General features: G+C 51.8%; 1 protein-coding gene across 5 annotated transcripts in view; it reads left to right on the top strand.

Moving 5' to 3' along the window:
• SHROOM2 (shroom family member 2) overlaps window positions 1–21,857 on the top strand; it is a 60,016-nt gene that overhangs the window by 9,208 nt on the left and 28,951 nt on the right. For 3 of the 5 annotated variants that reach the window (XM_043457750.1, XM_043457749.1, XM_043457748.1), the window contains exons 3-4: window positions 557–2,759; window positions 4,011–4,108. In XM_043457750.1, coding sequence (XP_043313685.1) covers window positions 557–2,759; window positions 4,011–4,108 — 2,301 coding nt within the window. Of the gene's footprint in view, window positions 1–556; window positions 2,760–4,010; window positions 4,109–17,408; window positions 17,580–17,599; window positions 17,692–21,857 lie in introns of those variants that run through there. The other 2 variants (XM_043457751.1, XM_043457752.1) reach the window with 2 other exon arrangements.

The raw sequence follows: 21,857 nt of genomic DNA, 5'->3' as shown, positions 1-21,857 counted from the left end.
TTTGTGGGCTGCAGTTTGCTATCCAGGACACTTCTGCACGCTGCGGACTTCCGCCCAGCCTGTGGGTGTTGCCTCTAGAAATGTACTGCAGCATTGAAGGTTTTCTGTTCGGGAAATGGCATCCAGTGGGTAGGACTCCGACCCTTTCAGCCTGCCTCCGAAAAGCTGCTGTTTGAAACGTGAAAAGTTAGATGCGGTGCTCTCACCTTCCCCGTGCTTTGCCCCGGTGACATGCAGGAAGATGCAGGTTCCATCCCTGGGTCGGGAAGATCCTGCAGAGAAGGAAATGGCAACCCACCCCGGTATTCTTGCCTGGAGAGTCCCATGGACAGAGGAGCCTGGCGGGCTACAGTCCATGGGGGTTGCGAAGAGTGGGACACGGTTGCGCACACCCGTATTCACCTTCCCGTCCAGGGATCTCCATGGGGGAAGAGTGGTTAGTGCAGGTGATGTCTGCACGGGGGCAGCTGCGCCCACGTGCACCGTGGCCTCTTGCCCTTGCCTACAACCCGGCCCTAAAGCCCCCCTCTGTTGCCTCTGGTTTCTCCTTTCCTAGCTCCTCCTCCCAGGACCTGTCGGGCGGCGCCTGGGAGCCAGCGAACCTGCAGCGCACCTCCGACCACTTCAGCTCGCTGGGGAGTGTCGACAGCCTGGACCCGTCCTCCCAGCCCGACCCGCCGGGGCGCCTCTCGGCGGCCAAGTCCAGCAGCAGCATCGACCGCTTGGGTGGCGCCAGCAAGCGGGACTCGGCTTACGGCTCATTCTCCACCCGCTCCAGCACGCCAGACCATACCCTGCCCAAGGCGGACGCATCCTCGGCCGAGAACATCCTCTACAAAGTGGGCCTGTGGGAGGCCTCCGCTGCAGCAGACAGCCGGCCGGGCCCGACGGCCGGCGACCCTCAGCGTGCCGAGGAGCCCCTGGGGTGCTTCCCGCCCCGGGTCCCCGAGGACGGCCCCGAGCCCAAGCTAGCTGCTTGCGGGCGGTCCAGCTCAGGGCCCGTCTGGTATGTTCCAGATAAGAGACGAGCCCCTCCGTCCCCTCCCCCGCCGCCTCCCCCGCTCCGCCGAGACAGCTTCGCTGCCACCAGGAGCCACGAGCAGACCCAGGGCCCCACGTTCTCAGCAGACGCTGCCCCCGCACAGCCCTTGCCGGGCCTAAGCCGCGTGCAGCCCCACGGCGACGACTGGAAGAGACCTGAGCCTGCTGATCAGCCGTCGAGGCCGGCCCGCGGGGGCGAAGGCTGGAGAGCCGCGAGCTCTTTGGGCTGCATGCCCGGGGTGCACCTGGACTGCGGGGGGCCGGCCTGCGACAGCGGGGCTCGGGTCCTCCTGGGGGCCCCCAACCGGCTGCAGGCTTCTCTCTCCAGCACTGACGTGCGCCGCCCGCAGCCCTCGCCTGCGTGCCAACACCCGCGCCACTCCAGCGACGAGGGCCCCTTCCGCGAGGGCCCCAGGGCCGCCACGTGGCTTGGGGAGCCCTTCCCCGCTGACCGCCTCGCGGACGACAGCCCTGCTGCCGTTGTTGTCGGAGGGCCACGCGCTGCCGACCAGAGGGGCGACTCTGGCGCACAGAGCCGCTACTATTGCGTGATGTCCAGACCCGGTCCCCAGTGGGGCGCCCCGGCCCCCCAGCCCCGCTGCTACCCGTCCCGGCTGGAGGGCGCCCCGGGCGCACGGCAGAGAAGCAGGGCGGAGCCGGTGGACAGGGCACCGGAGGACCCACCAGGGGCCGGCCTCCTGGACAAACGCGATAGGAAGAGGGTGGTGGGCAGCCTGGAAGACGGGGGCGGTGAGATCTGCCCCCTGCAGACGCCCATGCTGCACTCGCTGAGCCGGGAAGGGGCGTGCTGGCCTGAAACTGGCCACGAGGACGCGGCAGCAACGCCGCCCGAGGTCCCGGCAGCCAAGCCCCTCCGGAGGAGCGATCGCTTCGCCACCACCCTGAGGAATGAGATCCAGCAGCGGCGAGCCAGGCTGCAGAAGAGCCGGAGCACGGCCACCTTGGCCAGCTCTGCGGAGGAGGAGGGGGAGGAGGAAGACGATGTGGAGACGGAGGCGCGCGCCTCCGGGGCGCAGCCAGTGGCCGACCCGGAGACCGCCTTCCCCGGCGGCACCTATAAGGACCACCTGAAGGAGGCGCAGGCCCGCGTCCTGAGGGCCACGTCGTTCCGGCGCCGCGACCTGGAGCCCAGCACAGCGGACCCGGAGCCAGCTCCCCGCGTCTGGGAGGGGGCCCCGGGTGCCGGGCCTCCCTCGCACGCCCCCGGCAGCAGCGGCGCGCGCATTGGAAGCCGGAGGCGCTTCACCGCCGAGCAGAAACTAAAGTCCTACTCAGAGCCCGAGAAGATGAACGCGGTGGGGCTGGCGGGGGACCAGCGCCCCGCACCCCCCGACGAGAACATGCGCACCTTTGCCGACAGGTGGAAGTTTTTTGAGGAAACCAGCAAGCCCGTGGGCCCCCAGCCGGGGCCGAGGCCGGTGCCCTGTGGCTTCCCCAGGGAGAAGCCGGAGATGCTGTGGACAGCAGGCCCTGGAAAAGATGGAAAGGCAGGGAAACCCATCCCGCCGCAGAGGCTGGGCACCTTTGCAGAGTATCAAGCCTCCTGGAGGGAACAGAGGAAGGCGCCGGAAGCCAGGGGTGCCGGCAGGTACCACTCCGCCGACAACATTCTCGACGTGGGTGTGGACCAGCAGGAGAGGCCGCAGTACGTCCACGAAAGGTCCCGGTCATCGCCTTCCACGGATCTCTACAAGCAGGTAAGCATCTTGCAGGGGACCAGACACAGCCTCCGCTGACCCCATCTTAAGGCACAAATGGGACACCCCCGGAACAGCATGGCCCGGTGTCATGGTGACTTGTGTTCTGATGTCCAAGCATTTCTGTGTACCAGGCTCAGCCAGTATATCAGCTCCTGTGAGTGGTACCTGGATACCAGGTCCACACATTCAGGACAATTGCAGATGCCCTGGTTTCCCCCACATCTCAAGTTCCCAGCTTCATCTCTAGCTGAAGCTGTCTTCCCCCCTGATTAGCTTGCCCTTGATACAATGGGGAAAAACCGGGGGAGACAATAGGAAATGGTTAAGTTGTTCTCTGAAATGAAAAGGGATGCTTTATGTCCACCCTTCAGACAACATATGTTAGACATTTCTCACATATTGATGTCACTTCATACTTTTACTGTTCTCATTTGGTTTTTATTTTATGGGGTCAGATATTTTTAAAGATTGCTCTGGGGCGAGTGTAACTGAAAGTGCAATGCTTTAAACTATCGCACTTTTCTTAGGTGTGTTGATGGTGAAAGCTGATGTTAAGCTTTCTAAAAAAAACCTCCGTGCTTGTGTTCATACTTCACGGTTCATAGTCAGTCTCCCTGTCTCTGCCTTTTCCGCTCCTTCCATCTGCAGGGGTGTATTTCAAAGGAAAGATTTCCTGCAGCATCAGATGGAGGCTCTTGTAAACAATAGAACCAGCGATCGCTTTGTTACACACTTATGAATCTGTGTGCGTGTGTGAAGAGAGGTGCTGGTTTCTGTGTGGCCCCACGGTACAGAAAGGCCTGGGGACACCTAGGGCGTGTGTGTCCCCTGAGATGGCGCCCTGTGCCACATGACCTTCGAGAATTCCATGTTGTCGAGGTCAAGAGACCAGGCTGCCAGACTCCAGGTCCCAGGGCTTGAGCTGTGACTGCGGTGAGCTGTGTGACCAGCAGCATTTTGATTTGACTGGGTGGGGTTTGGGGGCCACCATGTCACACAGCTTTCCAGCCCTCACGTGGGAGTCCTGCTTCCTGCCCAGAGCCCAAGTGGTCCGCGGTCTCCTTGAGTCATTTTGACGAGGGCTGGGCTGACAGTCCCCAGGCCAGCTGACCGCAGGCCACGTCTCCCAGTTCGTGGGGGCTGGCTCCCAGGGCGTGCCCACAATGAGGGGGTTCGTGATCTCGGAGGTTCTGGGGGGCGGGGGAGGCCGCTTGATGACTGGGTGTCCCATTGTGCCGCCCTTGGCAGGACGCCTCCGTGGAATCTCAACGGCAAGCGGGGGACCCGGGGGAGCACACGGAGCTTTCTTCGGTGGCACGGGCCAAGGACAGAGGCCCCACCCCAAGGTAGGAGAATCTTGGACTCAGGGTCACTGAGGAGGCATCTTGGGGGGCGGGTGGGCTGCTTTACAACGGGTGAGGGCTCGGGTAACATGGTCGGGAGTGTGGTTTCGGCCAGACCTGAAGTGGGTGGTCACCAGTTGGGGTTCCCCGAGGCCCCTCACCACTGCCGGTGGAGCCAGCAAACCCAGGGCGGGGATACTCTGAACACCCTCCTTATGGCATTTTTGTTGGTTCATCAGACAGCTGCTGTGTTTTGCATGCAGTCGAGTTCTTTCCGATGACAGAGAAACCCAGTGTGATGGGCTTGAATGGAATGCTTCATGCAGAACAGCAAACTGAAGGGACCCTTTAACGACTCGAGCGCAGCTGGGTTGCTGGCGGGGGAATCCAAGTTGCCTGGAAGGATTGTTAATGAAAGGATGGGGGTTAGGCCTTCTTTAATGAGTTCATTTGGAGCTTTAAAAATAGAAATCAAATCGGTCAGCTCCCCCGGAGCAGGTCAGAGTGTGGAAAAATGGGCTGGCTGCGGTGTTAACACGATTATATGCATGCATTCTGAAATGTGTCTGGAGTAGCTGTCTTCCTGCAGTGAGGGTGGAATTTAGGTGAAATACACACCGCTGTGTGGACCTCATGCCTGAGGATTGCAGGTCACTGCAGGAGCGGGGCTTTAATCTCATTTGCAAAACGGCTGATAAAAGGGTCTTCCCTGGTGGCCTAGTGGGTAAGACAGGACAGCAAGCTCGCAGTGTGGGGGACCTGGATTCTCTCCCCGGTCAGAGAACTAGATCCCACATGCGGCAGCAAAGACTTGGCACAGCCAAATAAATATTTTTTTTAAAAAAACAAAACACTGATGGAGAAATGGAAGCCGGTTTGTGCACGGTAGGGTCACTGAGTGCAGATCTTTCTGTGCCTTGAGGGTCCCTGGGGGTTGATGGGCTGCTCGGATTCAAACATCAACCTTGAAATTGAAGGTTGTGTTGCAGAAACGACCGATTTGAATGTTGGCTCCTGCGAGCCTGGTCCGCCGGGGTCTTACTTCATTTGGCTCTAAAACTGGCTGCTGGCAGCATCGCCCAAGGGTACGGTGGCTCGGAGCGGGCAGGCGTGGTGGTCTGCGTGTGCTGGCGTGGGACGCGGGCACGGTTGGGGCTTTTGTGACCCTGGGTTCTGAACAGATCACGTGCGGAGCACCAGCTGTCATCTTGATCAGAGTGGCTCCTGGCCCCGCTGCAGTCCCGAGTGTGCTGCATTGTGGGGGGGGGGGGGGGGGCTGCGGGCAACCCTGCACACGTGGGTGGGCTTCCCTCCTGCCCGGCGGCGGCCTCGGGCCTTTAAACTGCAGAGCTATCGCTGCTGCGCTGGTTGGACTTCAGCTCCTCTGCTGTGCAGAGTCGTAATAAATGGCTTCACTGTACATACTCTGTGTGTTACAATGGCACGGTCAGCAGTGAAGGGGTGAAGACGACCGAGGTGGGTTGCGGGGGGGAGATGGCGGTGGGAGGGAGAGAGGGAATCACATGCTGCGTGCATCACAGTCTTGGCTTCTGGCAGGCTGTGTGGGTAACCACTCTGAGGGAGTGACTTCCAGAAGGTTTCTGCTTTTGCCAGACCAACCCAGCAATTTTCAGAATCATCCGGTGGGCTTTTAAAGAGTGGCGAGACTCAAGTGAAATTCTAGAACAGGAATGTCGAAAAGGCGTGGTCAGCTGCTTTTGGAGAATGTTTTAGTTTCTGAAGTAACCGGCCAGAGAGAGTGCCCTCGAGACATTTAAGTTTGAGAATAAAATAAATGAAAATGCAGGCAAGGGACTGTCCTTTGAGATCTATAATGCAAAGATTTAAAGATGCCCCGTGTTTTGCATAAATTAATGTAAAACAGTCTGTATAAGGGCTTCCCTGGTGGCTCAGATGGTGAAGAATCTGCCTGCAGTGGGGGAGACCCAGGTTCAATCCCTGGGTCAGGAAGATCCCCTGGAGAAGGAAATGGCAACCCACTTCAGTATCCTGGCCTGGAAAATCCCATGGACAGAGGAGCCTGGTGGGCTACAGTCCACAGGGTCGCAAAGAGTTGGACACGACTGACAGACTTCACTCTCACTATAGCCAGTTAAGAATATGATAGTTTCAGGTGGATAGTGACAGGACTCAGCCCTATATAGACAGGTATCCATTCTCCCCCCAACTCTCCAAATTGAGAACATTTTCCTGAGGTTCAAAATTCTGGTTCTGGATCAGGTAGGACAGAGGTTCCACCCCCACAGGACTTCCCAGTGTAGCAGGGAAAGAAAGACACCCATACTTACAACTGGGGCGATGATGCATAATTGTCAATTTGTGAAATGTTACGTGGTAAGACAGGACTGAAAAAATAACACCCTCTACTTGCTGATCTGTTAACCAGAACATGAGTGGAGGTGGGACTCTGCTCCTTCTGGGTTGTGGCAAAAAATGATTCTCTGTTGGCACGACCCCGCTGCTGAACTTGTATTGACAATTTTAGTTGACCTGGCAGTACATGAAGCAGCAGGCTCTCCTTGCTTTCTGGAGCCAAGACATCAACACCTCAAAGTTGGTACCACGAACTTGTGGGCCGCAAAAGAAAGAAAGAAAGTGAAGTCGCTCAGTCGTGTCCGACTCTTTGTGACCCCCATGGAGCCCATCAGGGAAGTTGGCCACTATCCTGTGTGAAACTCTTGTGAGATAGCTAAGTTTAAACTAAGGATTCTTGCTCCTTACACATGAGAGCCTTGTAGAGCAGGGGGTCACCAACCCCCTGGGCTGCAGACCCTGTAGGAACCCCCCCCCCACCCCTCTCCCTCAGCCACACAGCAGGAAATGAACCAGGAGAGAGGAGGGAAGGAGCAAAGCTGGATCTGTATTTACAGCCCTTCCCCATCACTTGCATTACTGCCTGAGATAGCAAATGACGGTGTCCCTGAAAGTATGTTTGAGACAACTTCAAATGTCCGTACGTTCTGGATTCAAGTCAAGGAGGAATATCCTGAGATTACCACAAAAGCACTGAGAAGCCTGCTTCCATTTCCAGCATCTTTGTGAAGCAGGGTTTTCTGCGGTATATTGTGTGTGTGCTCAGTCGTGTCCGACTCTTTGCGACCCCACGGACTGTAGCCCGCCAGGCTCGCTCTGTCCATGGGATTCTCCAGGCAAGAACACTGGAGTGGGTTGCCATGCCCTCCTCCAGGGGGATCTTCCCGACCCTGGGATCGAACTTGTGTGTCTCCTGCATTGGCAGGTGGATTCTTTACCGCTGAGTCACTGATAGCAACCAAAGCAAGATTAGTGAGTGAGTGAGTGAAAGTCGCTATGTTGTGTCTGACTCTTTGTGACCCCATGGACTATACAGTCCATGGAATTCTCCAGGCCAGAATACTGGAGTGGGTAGCCTTTCCCTTCTCCAGGGGATCTTCCCAACCTAGGGATCGAACCCAGGTCTCCTGCCTTGCAGGCGGATTCTTTACCAGCTAAGCCACCAGGGAAGCCCAAGAATACTGGAGTGGGTAGCCTTTCCCTTCTCCAACGGATCTTCCCGACCCAGGAATCGAACCAGGGTCTCCTGCGTTACAGGCAAATTCTTTACCAGCTGAGCCGCCAGGGAAGCCCAATTATGGACTAGACTGGACATAAGCAGCACCCTTCTGGTGTCTATATCTCCCATCACTCCCCCAGATGGGACCATCTCGTTGCAGAGAGAGAAGCTCCCCTCTCCCACTGATTGTACATTACCGTGAGTGGTACAAATATTTCCTTACTTATCACAAGCAGATTTTACGGTACAAGTATTTCCTTTATTTATCACATGGGATAATTACAGAAACAAAGTGCACCTACATGCCATGTGCTTGAATCATCCAGAAACCATCCCCACCCCCCACCTCTTGGTATGTGGAAAAATTGTAGAGGATTCTGTTCTGTGGGGTGGAGCCCGACGCTGTGGCCTCTGGCAGGTTCCCGCCCCCAGCCTCCTCCCGGCCCCCTCCGCCCCCTCCAGGAGGAGTTGCTGCCAGCCGGCCAGCTCTGACCTGCAGGCTTGTGTTTTGTTGGGACACGTGGAGAAGAAAGGGGGGGTCGCAGTGGAGACTTCAGAATGGATCCTTAACCCCAGTAACAGCCAGAAGGTGGAATCTGTTTGAAATCACGCTCTTTTAGGGAAAAGCATGTTTTCATAGTAAATCCATCAACACATTTAAATCCAGCCGAGGGTCACCTCCCTGTACGACTTCCCCTGAGAGGTGGCTTGGTGTCCAGAGCCCGATGCCTAGTTTGACTTCTTTTTTTATTCATTCATGTTTATCGGAGTATAGTTGCTTTCCAATGTCGTGTTAGTTTCTGCTGTATAGCAAAGTGAATCAGCTGTGTGTATAAATGCACATAGATGTATATGCTGTCTTTGAAAAAGTTTCTTCTCATTTAGATCACCACAGAGCAGGGAGTTCCCTATGCTATACAATAGGTTCTCACTAGTTATATATTTTATACATAGTATCATCAGTATCAGCAGCTTCCCTGGTGGCTCAGATGGTAAGTAATCTGCCTGCAGGGCAGGAGACCCAGGTTCAATCCCTGGGTTGGGAAGATCCCGTGGAGAAGGGATAAGCTTCCCACTCAACTATTCTTGGGCTTCCCTGGTGGCTCAGCTGGTAAAGAATCTGTCTGCAGGGCGGGAGACCTGGGTTCCATCCCTGGGTTGGGAAGGTCCCCTGGAGAAGGGAAAGGCTACCCACTTAAGTGTTCTGGCCTGAAGAATTCCACGGACCTGTCCATGGGGTCGCAAAGAGTCAGACACTACTGAGCAACTTTCACTTTTCCATCACTCTTTGGGCTTCCCTGGTGGCTCAGATGGTAAAGAATCTGCCTGCAACTTGGGAGACGCGGGTTCAGTCCCTGGGTCGGGAAGATCTCCTGGAGAAGGGAATGAGTACCCACTCCAGTATCATTGCCTGGGAAATCCCATGGACAGAGGAGCCTGGTGGGCTACAGTCCATGGGGTCGCAATCAGATGCAACTGAGCAACTCACAGTTCGGCTGTTTTTTTTCCACTTTCTTCTTCAATAGTGGGGATGTGCCAATCACAGTCTCCCTGTTCCCCCAGCCACCCTTTTCCCCTTGGTGTTCATGCGTTCATTTCATGCACAGGACTGACCTTGCGTGCACTCACAGGCTGCTCACAAGAGGGTTTCATAATCGGAGAGTGTTCCACCCTCATGTTCTGCTCGCTTTTCTGGCCTGAATTCAGTGAGCGAAGGCGGCAGCTGCAGCTTTTCCCTTCAGAACCGCCGTGCCAGCTAATTAGGAAGTCACGCTGGGATGACCGCAAGGTGAAGGCCAAGCTTGAACCTTCCAGGGCGGGGTCCAGCTTCCTTCGGGCGGTGCAGCCTTGCCGACAGACCTCCGTGCTCCCAGAGATGAGGAGCAGCGGCCGTGGGAAAGCCCGGCGCTCAGAGTCTGGTGCTGCTTTTAACGTCTTCAGTTGTCACTGCATTCTCTCCTCGTGTTTGTAGCCATGCGACTTCCAGAAATGCAGAGCCAGGCTGAGGGAGGGGCAGGTTTGCTTACTGGCTGGTTTTGTCTTGTGACTCCCTGTTATTCAAAAGGGAGCTTTGTAAGGGCCGTGGTTGGAGGGCTCCAGGGCTTGGTTCATCATGCGTCACCACCGTCCACTTCCGCAACGTTCTCATGACCCCAAAGGGATTAGTTCATCCATCACCACCATCCGCTTCCAGAACATTCTCATGACCCCAAAAGGCCTACTTCATCCGTCACCACCATCCACTTCTAGAACATTCTCACCACCCCAAAGGGATTAGTTCATCCATCACCACCGTCTACTTCTAGAACATTCTCATCACTCTGTAGGAATTAGTTCATCCATCACCACCATCCACTCCAGAACATCCTCATCACCCCAAAGGGAAAGCTTGTACCCATTGAGAAATCGTAGAATTCTTACCAGGATGTTCTGGATAGTGTGCACGGTCACGCCTTGTGTGTGTTTGGGTCACATTGTTGGAGGTGATGAGCTGGATGTCCCCAGCAGGGACAAAAAGTGGAGTCCAGGCTCATGCGAGAACCCAGCTGTCTCCACACACGAGGGGTGAGCCCTCACGGTGCCCTGCCAGCAGAGCTGAGGCTCCTGTCCTTGCAGAGGGGAGCGGTGAGTCCTTACGTGGCACGTGGGAACCCGCGGTAACGGCACCTACAAGGAGTGGGACGTCTGGGGCCACGAGAGGAACAGTTCATTCCCAGCAAAGCCGTTAAATAAACGTTGGCTTAATTCGTCTGCTCTCATGTCACTTGGGTATCTGTTTTATGTTTTATGGCTTCCCTGGTGCCTCAGATGGTACAGATTCTGCCTGCAGCGCAGGAGACCCAGGTTTGGTCCCTGGGTCGGGAACATCCCCTGGAGAAGGAAATGGCTACCCATTCCTCCAGTATACCCACTCCAGTACCCTTGCGTGGACAGTCCCATGGACAGAGGATCCTGGCGGTCAACAGTGCATGGGGTCACAGAGAGTCAGACTGAGTGACTAACACTGTGTGTTAGTAAAACACTTTGTGTTTTACATCTAAGAGCTGTAAAAACAAAACGACGTATTTAACAATATTGTAAAAGACCTCTCGTTGCATGATTCTGTGTGTAGATGCTGCCCAGAGAAGGCAGATCCGTGGAGACACAGGGGAGGTGGGTGAAGGTTGGGAGGATGGCAGTCTGTCCCAGTGGTGTGGAGCTCCTGTGTGGGTGTGGAATGAGATAGTGGTGATGCTACCCACTGCCGTGCATTTACTAAAAGCTGCTAAACTGGACATTGACAGAGGGTGAATTTTTGGGTATATGAGCTTCGTCTCAGTTTTTCAAATCACATCAATGCTGGAAATCCACAAAAAATGTTTGTTTGTTTGTTTTAATTAATATAAAATGATGCTGTGTGGGAACAGATTTGTGGTTGGTGTGGGGAAGGAAAGGATTAGGGGTTTGTGGCTAGAAGATGCAAACTATTCTATACAGGATGGATAAACAAGGTCCTGTTGTAGAGCACATAAAGAAAGCTGAGCGTGAAGAATTGATGCTTTTGAACTGTGGTCCTGGAGCAGACTCTCTGAGAGAGTCCCTTGGACTGCGAGGAGATCCAACTAGTCCATCCTAAAGGAAATCAGTCCTGAAGATTCATTGGAAGGACTGATGCTGAAGCTGAAACTCCAGTCCTTTGGCCACCTGATGCAAAGAGCTGACTCATCTGAGAAGACCCTGGTGCTGGGAAAGATGGAGGGCAGGAGGAGAAGGGGACAACAGAGGATGAGATGGTTGGATGGCATCACCGACTCAATAGACATGGGTTTGGGTGAACTCCGGGAGCTGGTGATGGACAGGGAGGCCTGGCGTGCTGCAGTCCATGGGGTTGCAAAGAGTCAGACACGACTGAGCCGCTGAACTGAACTGACTGTAGAACACAGGGAACTATTTTCAATATCCTGTGGTAAACCATCACGGAAAAGAGTATGAAGGAATGTATTTATATGTATAGCTGAGTCACTTGGCTGTAGAGCAGAAATTAACACAGCATGGTAAATCAGCTGTCCTTGAATACAGTTTTAAAAGAGAGATTGCAATAAAAATGCTCCTTTTCACTCATTAAATTGTCACCCGTCTAACCCAGCTGAGACTATGTGTTCTGTGTAGATCAATAGAATTTCTACATATTGATGGTGAGAATGTAAATTAGTTACACCCACTTTGGTCTAAAATTTGGGAGGTTGGAAACAAAAAAAAAAAAAAGAAACAAGGTCGTGTGTGACTCTAGTCTGAGAGTCTCGGCTCAAGCGCAGAGGTCAACAAGCTTTGCAAAGGATCAGACGGTAAACACTTCGGCCCTCGGGGAACTCACTGTTCCCGTCATGCCGGCGGCTCTGCTATTGTGGCCTGGGAGCAGGCGTGGACGGTCCCTGAAGGGCTGGGTGCGGCTCTGCTCCCACAAAACCCAGACAGAGAGGACTTGCCAGCCCTGGGACTTGGCCAGGGGGCTAAAGGATGGGGTTCAGTGAGGACGCTTCCTGGACGGGAGGTGGGGCCTGAGTGGTCGTCTGTCCAGATGTTTCTGGCGTTGTTCTCTGCAACGTTGATAGGCACGCCTGTCATCATTTTCATCTCACTGGTCTCTGGCTTGGTTAACGTGGCTGTGGCCCGTTCACAGCAAAGACGTGTAATAAGACAGCAAAAGATGCTGAGAGCAGAGCCTCCTTTCTGAGATTCAAGGACTGTAAGGTCTCCGTTCATGTGAAGTGACTTGGGTACGGGTTGAGGCTTCACCAAGCTTGTCTGAGAGGCTAAGATAAGAGGAACAGTTCCTTTGGGATGTATGCGTGCCAGGGTGCTTACCATGTTCTGTTCCCTTCTTATTTGTGGACTTTTTCAAGGGCACAAATGTCTTATCTAGTAAAAGCAGATGTGTGTTCCACTTATTACAGGTATTTACAACTTTGAGTCTTAATGGCGTTAGCCACGCGTAAGCTCTGAGCATCTTATATGCTTGCTAAGTTGGCCTCATTGTAGGAAACGTGGATGTAGGAAAACCTGATGATAAACCTTAACGTGATGAAAATACTTCCTCTTTAGAAATCATTCATTGAGGGTCTCTTTTAAAAATGGATTTTCTACTGCAGAAGCAGCTGTCAGATTCTGGTTTCTAATATGAAAGTGAAAGTGATAGTCGCTCAGTCGTGCCCGACTCTTTGAGACCCTATGGACTGTGCCACGCGAGGCCTCCCTGTCCATCACCAACTCCCGCAGTTTACCCAAACTCATGTCCATTGAGTCGGTGATGCCATCCAACCATCTCATCCTCTGTCATCACCTTCTCCTCCTGCCCTCAATCTTTCCCAGCATCAGGGTCTTTTCCAGTGAGTCAGTTCTTCGCATCAGGTGGCCAAAGTATTGGAGCTTCAGCTTCAGCATCTGTCCTTCCAATGAATATTCAGGGTTGATTTCCTATAAGGATTGACTGGTTTGATCTTGCTGTTCAAGGGACTCTCAAGAGTCTTCTCCAGCGCAACAGTTCGAAAGCATCCGTTCTTCAGTGTTCAGCCTCCTTGATGGTCCACCTCTCACATCCGAAGGTGACTACTGGAAAAACTGTAGCTTTGACAGTCTGAACCTTTGTCGGCAAAGTGCTCTCTCTGCTTCTCCATTAAAAGATCCAGGGCTCCTTGGAGGAATGACCAAGTCTCGGGTTGGGGCCGGGAATATACAAAACGAAGTCTGCAGGAAAAACAGACACACACGCACACAGAAAACCCTGTAACCATGAGGGATACAGAAGCCAGCTTGGACTTTCCTGTGACCAAAACTGCTGTGAAATAAAATGGCATATAAAGTAGTGTGTAAAATATCCCTGGGCTTCCCTGCTGGTCCAGCGGTTAAGAAGCTGCCTTGCCGTGCTGGGCACACAGGTTCGATCCCCGGTCCGGGAACTAAGATCTCAACATGCCACGGAGCAGCTACTGAGCTCTGGAGCCCAGGAGCCCTGGAGCCTGTGCTTGACAACAAGAGAAGTCACTACAGTGAGAAGTCTACGCATCGTAACTGAGAGTAACCCACGCTTGCCACAACCAGAGTAAGCCCGTGCAGCAAGGAAGACCCTGCACAACCAAAAATAAACCAAGTTTTGAAATAAACATTAAAAATAATAATAATAAACGATCCCCGAGTCCACACTGATAGACATAAGTGATCAAGTACCTTAGAAATGGAGGAAAGAGATCTGTGCGGAAAAGTTGTGACTCTCTGTAGGTCTTCTGCCCTTGGTGGGTGGGATGGGGTGTGTTGGGGGGAGCAGAGCCCTTTTGTCTTATACTTTGGGCTGCATTTGGTGAGCTCCTTCCACTGGGGCCGGGATGAAATGGTGGGGTGAGGCCGTGTGACCACAGAGAAGCTGGTGCAGCTAACCCTGCCAGCTCATCTGTAGAGATCATTGTATTGACAGCATGGTCCTTGTATTTGATGATAAGCAGGACATTTCACCTCTGTGTTCTGCAACCCCCCGCCCCCCCCCCCCAAATCCACGACTCCTCGGTCATCACGACAGAAACATCAGACAGATCCCAGCTGAGACATTCTGCAAATGCCTGCATGGTCCGTCTGGAAACAGTGGAGGGCCTGGAAAACAAGGATGGTCTCAGAGGCTGTCACTGGGACGGGAGGAGCCTGTGACTGGTAAATGAAATGGGGTGTCCTGGAATGTAGAGAGAATAGTAGGTGAGAATGAAGAAAGTCTGAATACCATGTGGACTCCAGTTAATATTAATGTACCAAGACGAGAGTTAGGGTAAGGAGAAGGGGATGACAGAGGATGAGATGGTTGGATGGCATCACTGACTTAGTGGACACGAGTTTGAGCAAACTCTGGAAGATTGCGGAGGACAGGGAAGCCTGGCGTGCTGCAGTCTCAGGTGTCGCAAAGAGTCGGACACGACTTAGCAACTTAGTCAAATGGACTAATGGCAATTATGGCAGTTGTACTAATTATGGCATACAGTTACGGCAAACGTACTAATGTGGAACGCTTCTCTTGAAATTTTTCTGTAAATCTAAAAGCATTCAGAGAGGAAGTGTTGGGAGTGGCTTTCCTCAAGGCATTTCGAGTTAGCTTATAAATGTCAGGTGCGAACCTCACTTATTTGGCTGCACCAGCTCTTAACTGTGGCATGTGGGATCTTTAGTTGGGGGCATGTGAACTCTTAGGGACAGCATGTGGGATCTTTAGTTGGGGGCATGTGAACTCTTAGGGACAGCATGTGGGATCTTAGTTCCCTGACCCGGGATTGAACCTGGGTCCCTGCTTTGGCAGTGTGAAGTCTTAGCCTCTGGACCACCCAGAGAAGCCCCAGGAACACACCTTTGGAGCAGTAAGTGTGATGGAGTCCCTCTCAGCCACCAGGCTCTTCAGGGATGCCTATTATATGGACAGCCTTGGGTTCTGCTCTGAGACATGCGGCTGGCCTTGGATAGATGGTGCCCTTGGATAGTGATGGGTCCTGGGCTTGGTAAAATAATACGTGGAGATGAAAACCAGTGGGCAGGGGTCTCTCTGGAGGCTCAGTGGTAAAGAATCCACCTGTCAATGCAGGAAACACGGGTTCGATCCCTAGCGAGGCCGATCTCACAGGCCACAGAGCAGCTAAGCCCCGTTTGCCATAACTGTTGAGCTGGTCCTCTAGAACCCGGGAGCTGCAAGTGCTGACATTCATGTGCCCTGGAACCCATGCTCTGCCATGCTCTGCAACAAGAGAAGTCACCCCAATGAGAAGGCCACACCCTGCAACTAGAGAGTAGCCCCTGGTCACTGCAGCTGGAGAAAGTCTGCAGCAATGAAGACAGCACCACCAAAAATAAATAAATAAAATTACTAAAAAAAAAAACAAACCAAGTGTGAAGAATGTGGGCTTTGGGGGTGCAAAACAGGTTCAATTTTAGCATATGTGCTGCCAAAGTGAGCACGGAAAACAGGTTCAAATCCTCACTCTTCTTCGTGTGGTTGCATCAGGCCAGCTAAGCTTGCTAATAACGTCCCAATAACTAGTCTTCCCTGGAACATGGCTTCCCTAGTGACACAGTCCGTAAAGATCCAACTGCCAATGCAGGAAGCCCAGGTTCAATCCCTGGGTCAGGAACATCCCCTGGAGAAGGAAATGGCAACCCACTCCAGTAGGCCTGCCTGGGAAACCCCATGGACAGAGGAGCCTGGTGGACTACAGTCCAAGGGGTCCCAAGAGTCAGACCTGACTTAGTGACTAAACAGCAACGTGAAAACCCCAGAGTTCCCAATTATTAACCTTTATATTCAGCATCTGCATAGAGTTACTTAACATACTTTGTTTCCTTATCACCATCAGAATTCTTTCATGCTCACCTGTCTTTAGTTTGCTTCCTGATACCTGTGGCTTGCCTCAGCAATTCCCAACAATGTGACATTATGACATTATTTCAGTGGGTTAATTCTACTTTATTAAAATTTAATGGGGGTAAATAGCATACTTACTTAATACATTATTTGGCTCCCTTGTGGCTCAGCTGGTAAAGAATCCACCTGCAATGCAGGAGACTCTGGTTCGATCCCTGGGTTGCGAAAATCTCTTGGAGAAGGGAAATGCTACCTACTCCAGTGTTCTGGCCTGGAGAATCCCATGGACTTTATACTCCATGGGGTTGCAGAGTCGGACACTACTGAGTGACTTTCACTCACTAGTATTCTGGCCTGGAGATAAACATAGCAGCGACCTTCCTTGCAGATTTATGTAAAAGTTTAATGTCTGTAACAGTAATGGAGCAGCACAGCGCCTAAGATCAAGCAGGTGCCCCCCCCCCCAAAAAAAAAAAAAAAATAGAAGTCACTTTTAGTAAAATAGCCATGTGTGTGTGTGAGTCTCTCAGTTGTGTCTGACTTGTTTCAACCCTATGGACTCTAGCCCACCAGGCTCCTCTGTCCATGGAATTTCCCCGAGCAAGAACACTGCAGTGGGTTGCCATTCCCTTCTCTGGGGGGATGTTCCCAACCCAGGGGTTGAATTCGGATCTCCTGCACTGCAGGCAGATTCTTTACTCTCTGAGCCACCAGGGAAGCCGAAAATAGCCTTAATTCAGGGGATCTTGCAAAGTGGCATGGGTGGTTTGTTTCAATGAGTGAGAGAGTCCAAAGTCAATCGGGGTGCATTTTGAAGCGGTTGAAGCCCGTGGTGAACCTTGCACCTGAAGGGTAAGTGCTGGGGGGGTCAAGGCAATCTGTGTGGGAAGGGGCTGTTAGGGACCCTGGTGGAGTGCACTTCCTGTGTGTTTGAGGGTGTGGGGCTGAGCACCCAAGGTCTCAGGCTGCCTGGGGAGAAGGGGATGCAGGGACTTTGAATACAGATCATTGTGAAGGGTCGGGTTGGGCAAGTCGGGGTCAGCCTGCGGCCCCTTGGTGGTCTGCACACAATGCCTTCTAGGCAGTGAAACTTCCGGAGACACTCTGTTAGTTGTTCGGATCGCATTCCTACTGAGTTTGTAATAAACCCCCGAAACACAGATAGATGCGAAATGGGCTATTGAATGTTGGCTTTGGTTTGGTTTTTTTTTTTTTTTTTTTCAACTTCATTGTTCCGTCTGACCTTAAGGTTGTGAGATTGAACGGGCACAAGTTAGAGGATATAAGGCAGCACAGTGGACTGGCCAGAACTGCATAACAGGCAGGCTTTTTTTTTTTTTCTGTTTCCTATGACTTTTAAGTGATAAAAAGAGGAAGACAGGCTCCCGGAGGGCCAGGCTTTGGGGGTTTGGCCTCAGGATTTGCCAGCGAAGTCACTGGGGAGCCCCGAGGCCCCCGGGGTTGCAGTCGGAGGGAGCCTGTGTGGACTTGTCCATCGCTAGGCGGCAGCGGGCGCAGTCGGGCCGCCAGGCGCGCTCGCGGCGGTCGGAGCACGGGTAAGCGAGCCAGGTACCCCCCGCCACCCGCCATCTCTGGGCGTCTGCAGGGCAAGGCTGCCCTCCGGGCTTGCAAGCTGCTCGGGCCCCTTTTGTTCTCCTGCCTTGAAGAGTAGGTTGCTGGCTCCGGGGGTCGGGGCCAGAGGGGTGGGGGCGGGTTGGGGGTGGAGGGGTGGATCTGGGGGAGACTGGCAGACGGGCTTCCTGCGTATTGTTCTGCCTGATGGTTAAATCGTGCAGACAGGGGGTGCAGAGTCCACCGAAGCTCAGTCTGCGTGCAGGCACGCGAGCCTGTGCTGTGTGTGTGTGTGTGTGTGTGTGTGTGTGTGTGTGTGTGTGCGCGCGCGCGCGCACTGCTAGACACGTGCGCTCTTGGGTGCTTGGGACTGTGCTGCGGACGGCGAGCGGGGGTGACTGGGAGCCCTGGGCGCGGGGAGGCCCGCGCCTCAGTGGGATCTGCAGACCTGCTTCCTTTGCCCAAGGGTCCCCAGGGTCCCCCAGGAGGCTGGCGGGAGGGCGCCAGCCCCGCACGAAGACGCTTGCTTGCTGTGCCCTTTTTTCTTTTTCCATAACAGTAAGAAATAAGCATTTTCACAACAGGAGGCTTTGAATATGGATGGAGAAAGGAAATGGTGAGTCAGCCGCAGCAGAAGGCGGGGGCGGGTAGGCAGGGAAATCAGGTGTGCGTGTTGAGTCATGAAAAAAAATGCTTGGTGGGTGAATTCGCTCTTACTTAGCTTGCTGATTGCAATGAAAAAAAAAAATGTAAATAGAGAAAAGTGCTGGAGGTTGGTTGTGAGCATTTTGCAATGATTGGATTTGTGCTCTTTTTCGATTGTGCCCATTGAGAGACATGCAGTCTTTCTGGGGTTTTGCTGCATATATGTTGTGGGATTGGGGTTGTTTTGTGTTTTTTTGTGTGTGTCTTTTTTATTGTGATAAATGAAACGTGTTACTAATTTTGGCCATGTTTCTAAGTGACTGAAACGGTTTTGCTTTGCTCAAGCACACTTTGGTGTGTGTGGCGGGAAGATGCCGTTTTTACAGAGAAACTGCTGCAGTCTGGGTCTGCGGGGACTGACTCCCCTGGCTGGGAGTCTTCTTGAAAGTGGATCATGCCTGAAGTGTGGTGGTCATGCCTAGGTGAACTGTCGAAAGGGAAAGGGGTTTGGAGGAAGGTTTTCAGAAAGCTACCTGGCAGCATTCATAACAACCTGCTGTCGTATACATTGTCTAAAGACCTACACAATGAATGAAGGGAAAATAGTATGTTACCGTGTCATAAAATAAATAAAAGATTGGGTCGAGTTGTGATGAACGGTATAGACATAGTTTCTTTTCCCTTGGGAACCAGAATCTTGGAGGGTCTATATTAGAAATATATATATATTTTTATCATTACATTGCAGACGCGTATTTTCCGGACGTCTCTCTGTTTGTTTCTGTCAAGCATAGCGGAGAGACATTTCATCCTTTCCGTCTTTCTCACGCGCGCACACACACACACACACACATGAACCCAACAAACATATACTCCTTACGGAAAAATATTTGCAGGGATATTGTCATTCGTGAATGCATGAACAAAACACAGAGAAGCCATTTATTAAAGGAGTATTAGCATATATACCGTACCATGGGTAAAATTGCTACCGTATAACACAATGAGCTCTGCTCCATGTTCTGTGATGACCTACAGGGGTGGGATGGGGGAAGTGAGGGAGGGGATATATGTATACAGATGGCTGATTTGCATAGTTGTCCAGCAGAAACTAATACAATGTTTCTGTATTAGTTTTGTATTCAATGTAAAGCAAGTATCCTCCAATTAAAAATAATAATTTTTTTTTTTTTGAAAAGGAGTGTTAGAAATGACCATACATGTGGGTGTTGACCATATAGGTTGGAAAAGGCTTGTCCTGCCCAGCTGGGGTGACACGTGACCCTGTAAATGTATGCTGACGGGTGGGTGTTTTGGCAAAAAGTGAACGGTCTTCCAGCCGCATTGGGGTTTTGCAGGTTGGGAAAGCTAATACTCCGTGTGGCCCTCAGCATGCATTTGCTTTACTCTGCAGTGCCTTGAATTCTCCTCCTTTTATACGCATGAAAATGTAGCAAGGGGTAGGTGGGGAAGCCCTGGAAACAAAGATGCTGGCATTTTGTGTCCAGTCATGTTTTCTGACTTTCCTTCCAGTAGGTTCAACAGACAAGTCATTTCTGGGAGGGCCTGTACTGTAGACATCCCTGGATGTCTGAAGAGAGCCTGAAGTTAGGTAGTTTTTCACCTTTAAAGACTCTGAGAATCCTCAGGATTTGTTCCTTAGAGGTTCACAAAGGCTTCTCACCGGTCTATCTTGGACCTCACAGTATGGAGTACATGTTCACTTTACAGGATGCAAGTGAGGGCTCAGGAGAGTGGATTCACGCAACTTCTGTGTGTGTGTGTTTGTGTTTAACTTTTTATTTTGTACTGGAGTATAGCTGATTAACGATGCTGTGATGGTTTCAGATGGACAGCAAAGGGACTCAGCCATCCATATACCTGTATCCATTCTCCGCCCCCAACCCCGCTCCCATCCAGGCTGCCACATGACCCTGAGCAGACTTCTCTGTGCTGCCCGGCGGGTCCTTGTTGGTCATCCATGGCAAATACAGCAGTGTAGGTGCACACAGCTTCTTTTTTTTTTTTTTTTTCAGTGGGTTTTGTCATACATTGACATGAATCAGCAATAGATTTACATGTATTCCCCATCCCGATCCCCCCTCCCACCTCCCTCACCACCCGATTCCTCTGGGTCTTCCCAGTGCACCAGGCCCGAGCACTTGTCTCATGCATCCCACCTGGGCTGGTGACCTGTTTCACCATAGGTAATATACATGCTGTTCTTTCGCAACATCCCAACCCTCCCCACAGAGTTCAAAAGTCTGTTCTGTTCTGTGTCTCTTTTTCTGTTTTGCATATAGGGTTGTCGTTACCATCTTTCTAAATTCCATATATATGTGTTAGTATGCTGTAATGTTCTTTATCTTTCTGGCTTACTTCACTCTGTATAATGGGCTCCAGTTTCATCCATCTCATTAGAACTGGTTCAAATGAATTCTTTTTAACGGCTGAGTAATATTCCATGGTGTATATGTACCACAGCTTCCTTATCCATTCATCTGCTGATGGGCATCTAGGTTGCTTCCATGTCCTGGCTATTATAAACAGTGCTGCGATGAACATTGGGGTGCACGTGTCTCTTTCAGATCTGGTTTCCTCAGTGTGTATGCCCAGAAGTGGGATTGCTGGGTCATATGGCAGTTCTATTTCCAGTTTTTTAAGAAATCTCCACACTGTTTTCCATAGTGGCTGTACTAGTTTGCATTCCCACCAACAGTGTAAGAGGGTTCCCTTTTCTCCACACCCTCTCCAGCATTTATTGCTTGTAGACTTTTGGATAGCAGCCATCCTGACTGGCGTGTAATGGTACCTCATTGTGGTTTTGATTTGCATTTCTCTGATAATGAGTGATGTTGAGCATCTTTTCATGTGTTTGTTAGCCATCTGTATGTCTTCTTTGGAGAAATGTCTGTTTAGTTCTTTGGCCCATTTTTTGATTGGGTCATTTATTTTTCTGGAATTGAGCTTCAGGAGTTGCTTGTATATTTTTGAGATTAATCCTTTGTCTGTTTCTTCATTTGCTATTATTTTCTCCCAGTCTGAGGGCTGTCTTTTCACCTTGCTTATAGTTTCCTTTGTAGTGCAAAAGCTTTTAAGTTTCATTAGGTCCCATTTGTTTAGTTTTGCTTTTATTTCCAATATTCTGGGAGGTGGGTCATAGAGGATCTTGCTGTGATTTATGTCGGAGAGTGTTTTGCCTATGTTCTCCTCTAGGAGTTTTATAGTTTCTGGTCTTACATTTAGATCTTTAATCCATTTTGAGTTTATTTTTGTGTATGGTGTTAGAAAGTGTTCTAGTTTCATTCTTTTACAAGTGGTTGACCAGCTTTCCCAGCACCACTTGTTAAAGAGGTTGTCTTTTTTCCATTGTATATCCTTGCCTCCTTTGTCAAAGATAAGGTGTCCATAAGTTCGTGGATTTATCTCTGGGCTTTCTATTCTGTTCCATTGATCTATATTTCTGTCTTTGTGCACACAGCTTCTTAATGGGGAGTCCTCGCGTGCCGTGTGGCTGGACGTTTGTCTGGGTGGAAGTTCCTGCTGGCTCCTGGCACGTTGGGTGATGAAAGGTCCTGCCAGCCAGCACAGCCTGTGTGCTAAATTCCCCTTCCGTA

Source organism: Cervus canadensis, chromosome X (genome assembly GCF_019320065.1).
Source record: "Cervus canadensis isolate Bull #8, Minnesota chromosome X, ASM1932006v1, whole genome shotgun sequence".
Classification (NCBI taxonomy): Eukaryota; Metazoa; Chordata; class Mammalia; order Artiodactyla; family Cervidae; genus Cervus; species Cervus canadensis.
This window is presented reverse-complemented; position numbering and strand designations above follow the sequence as displayed.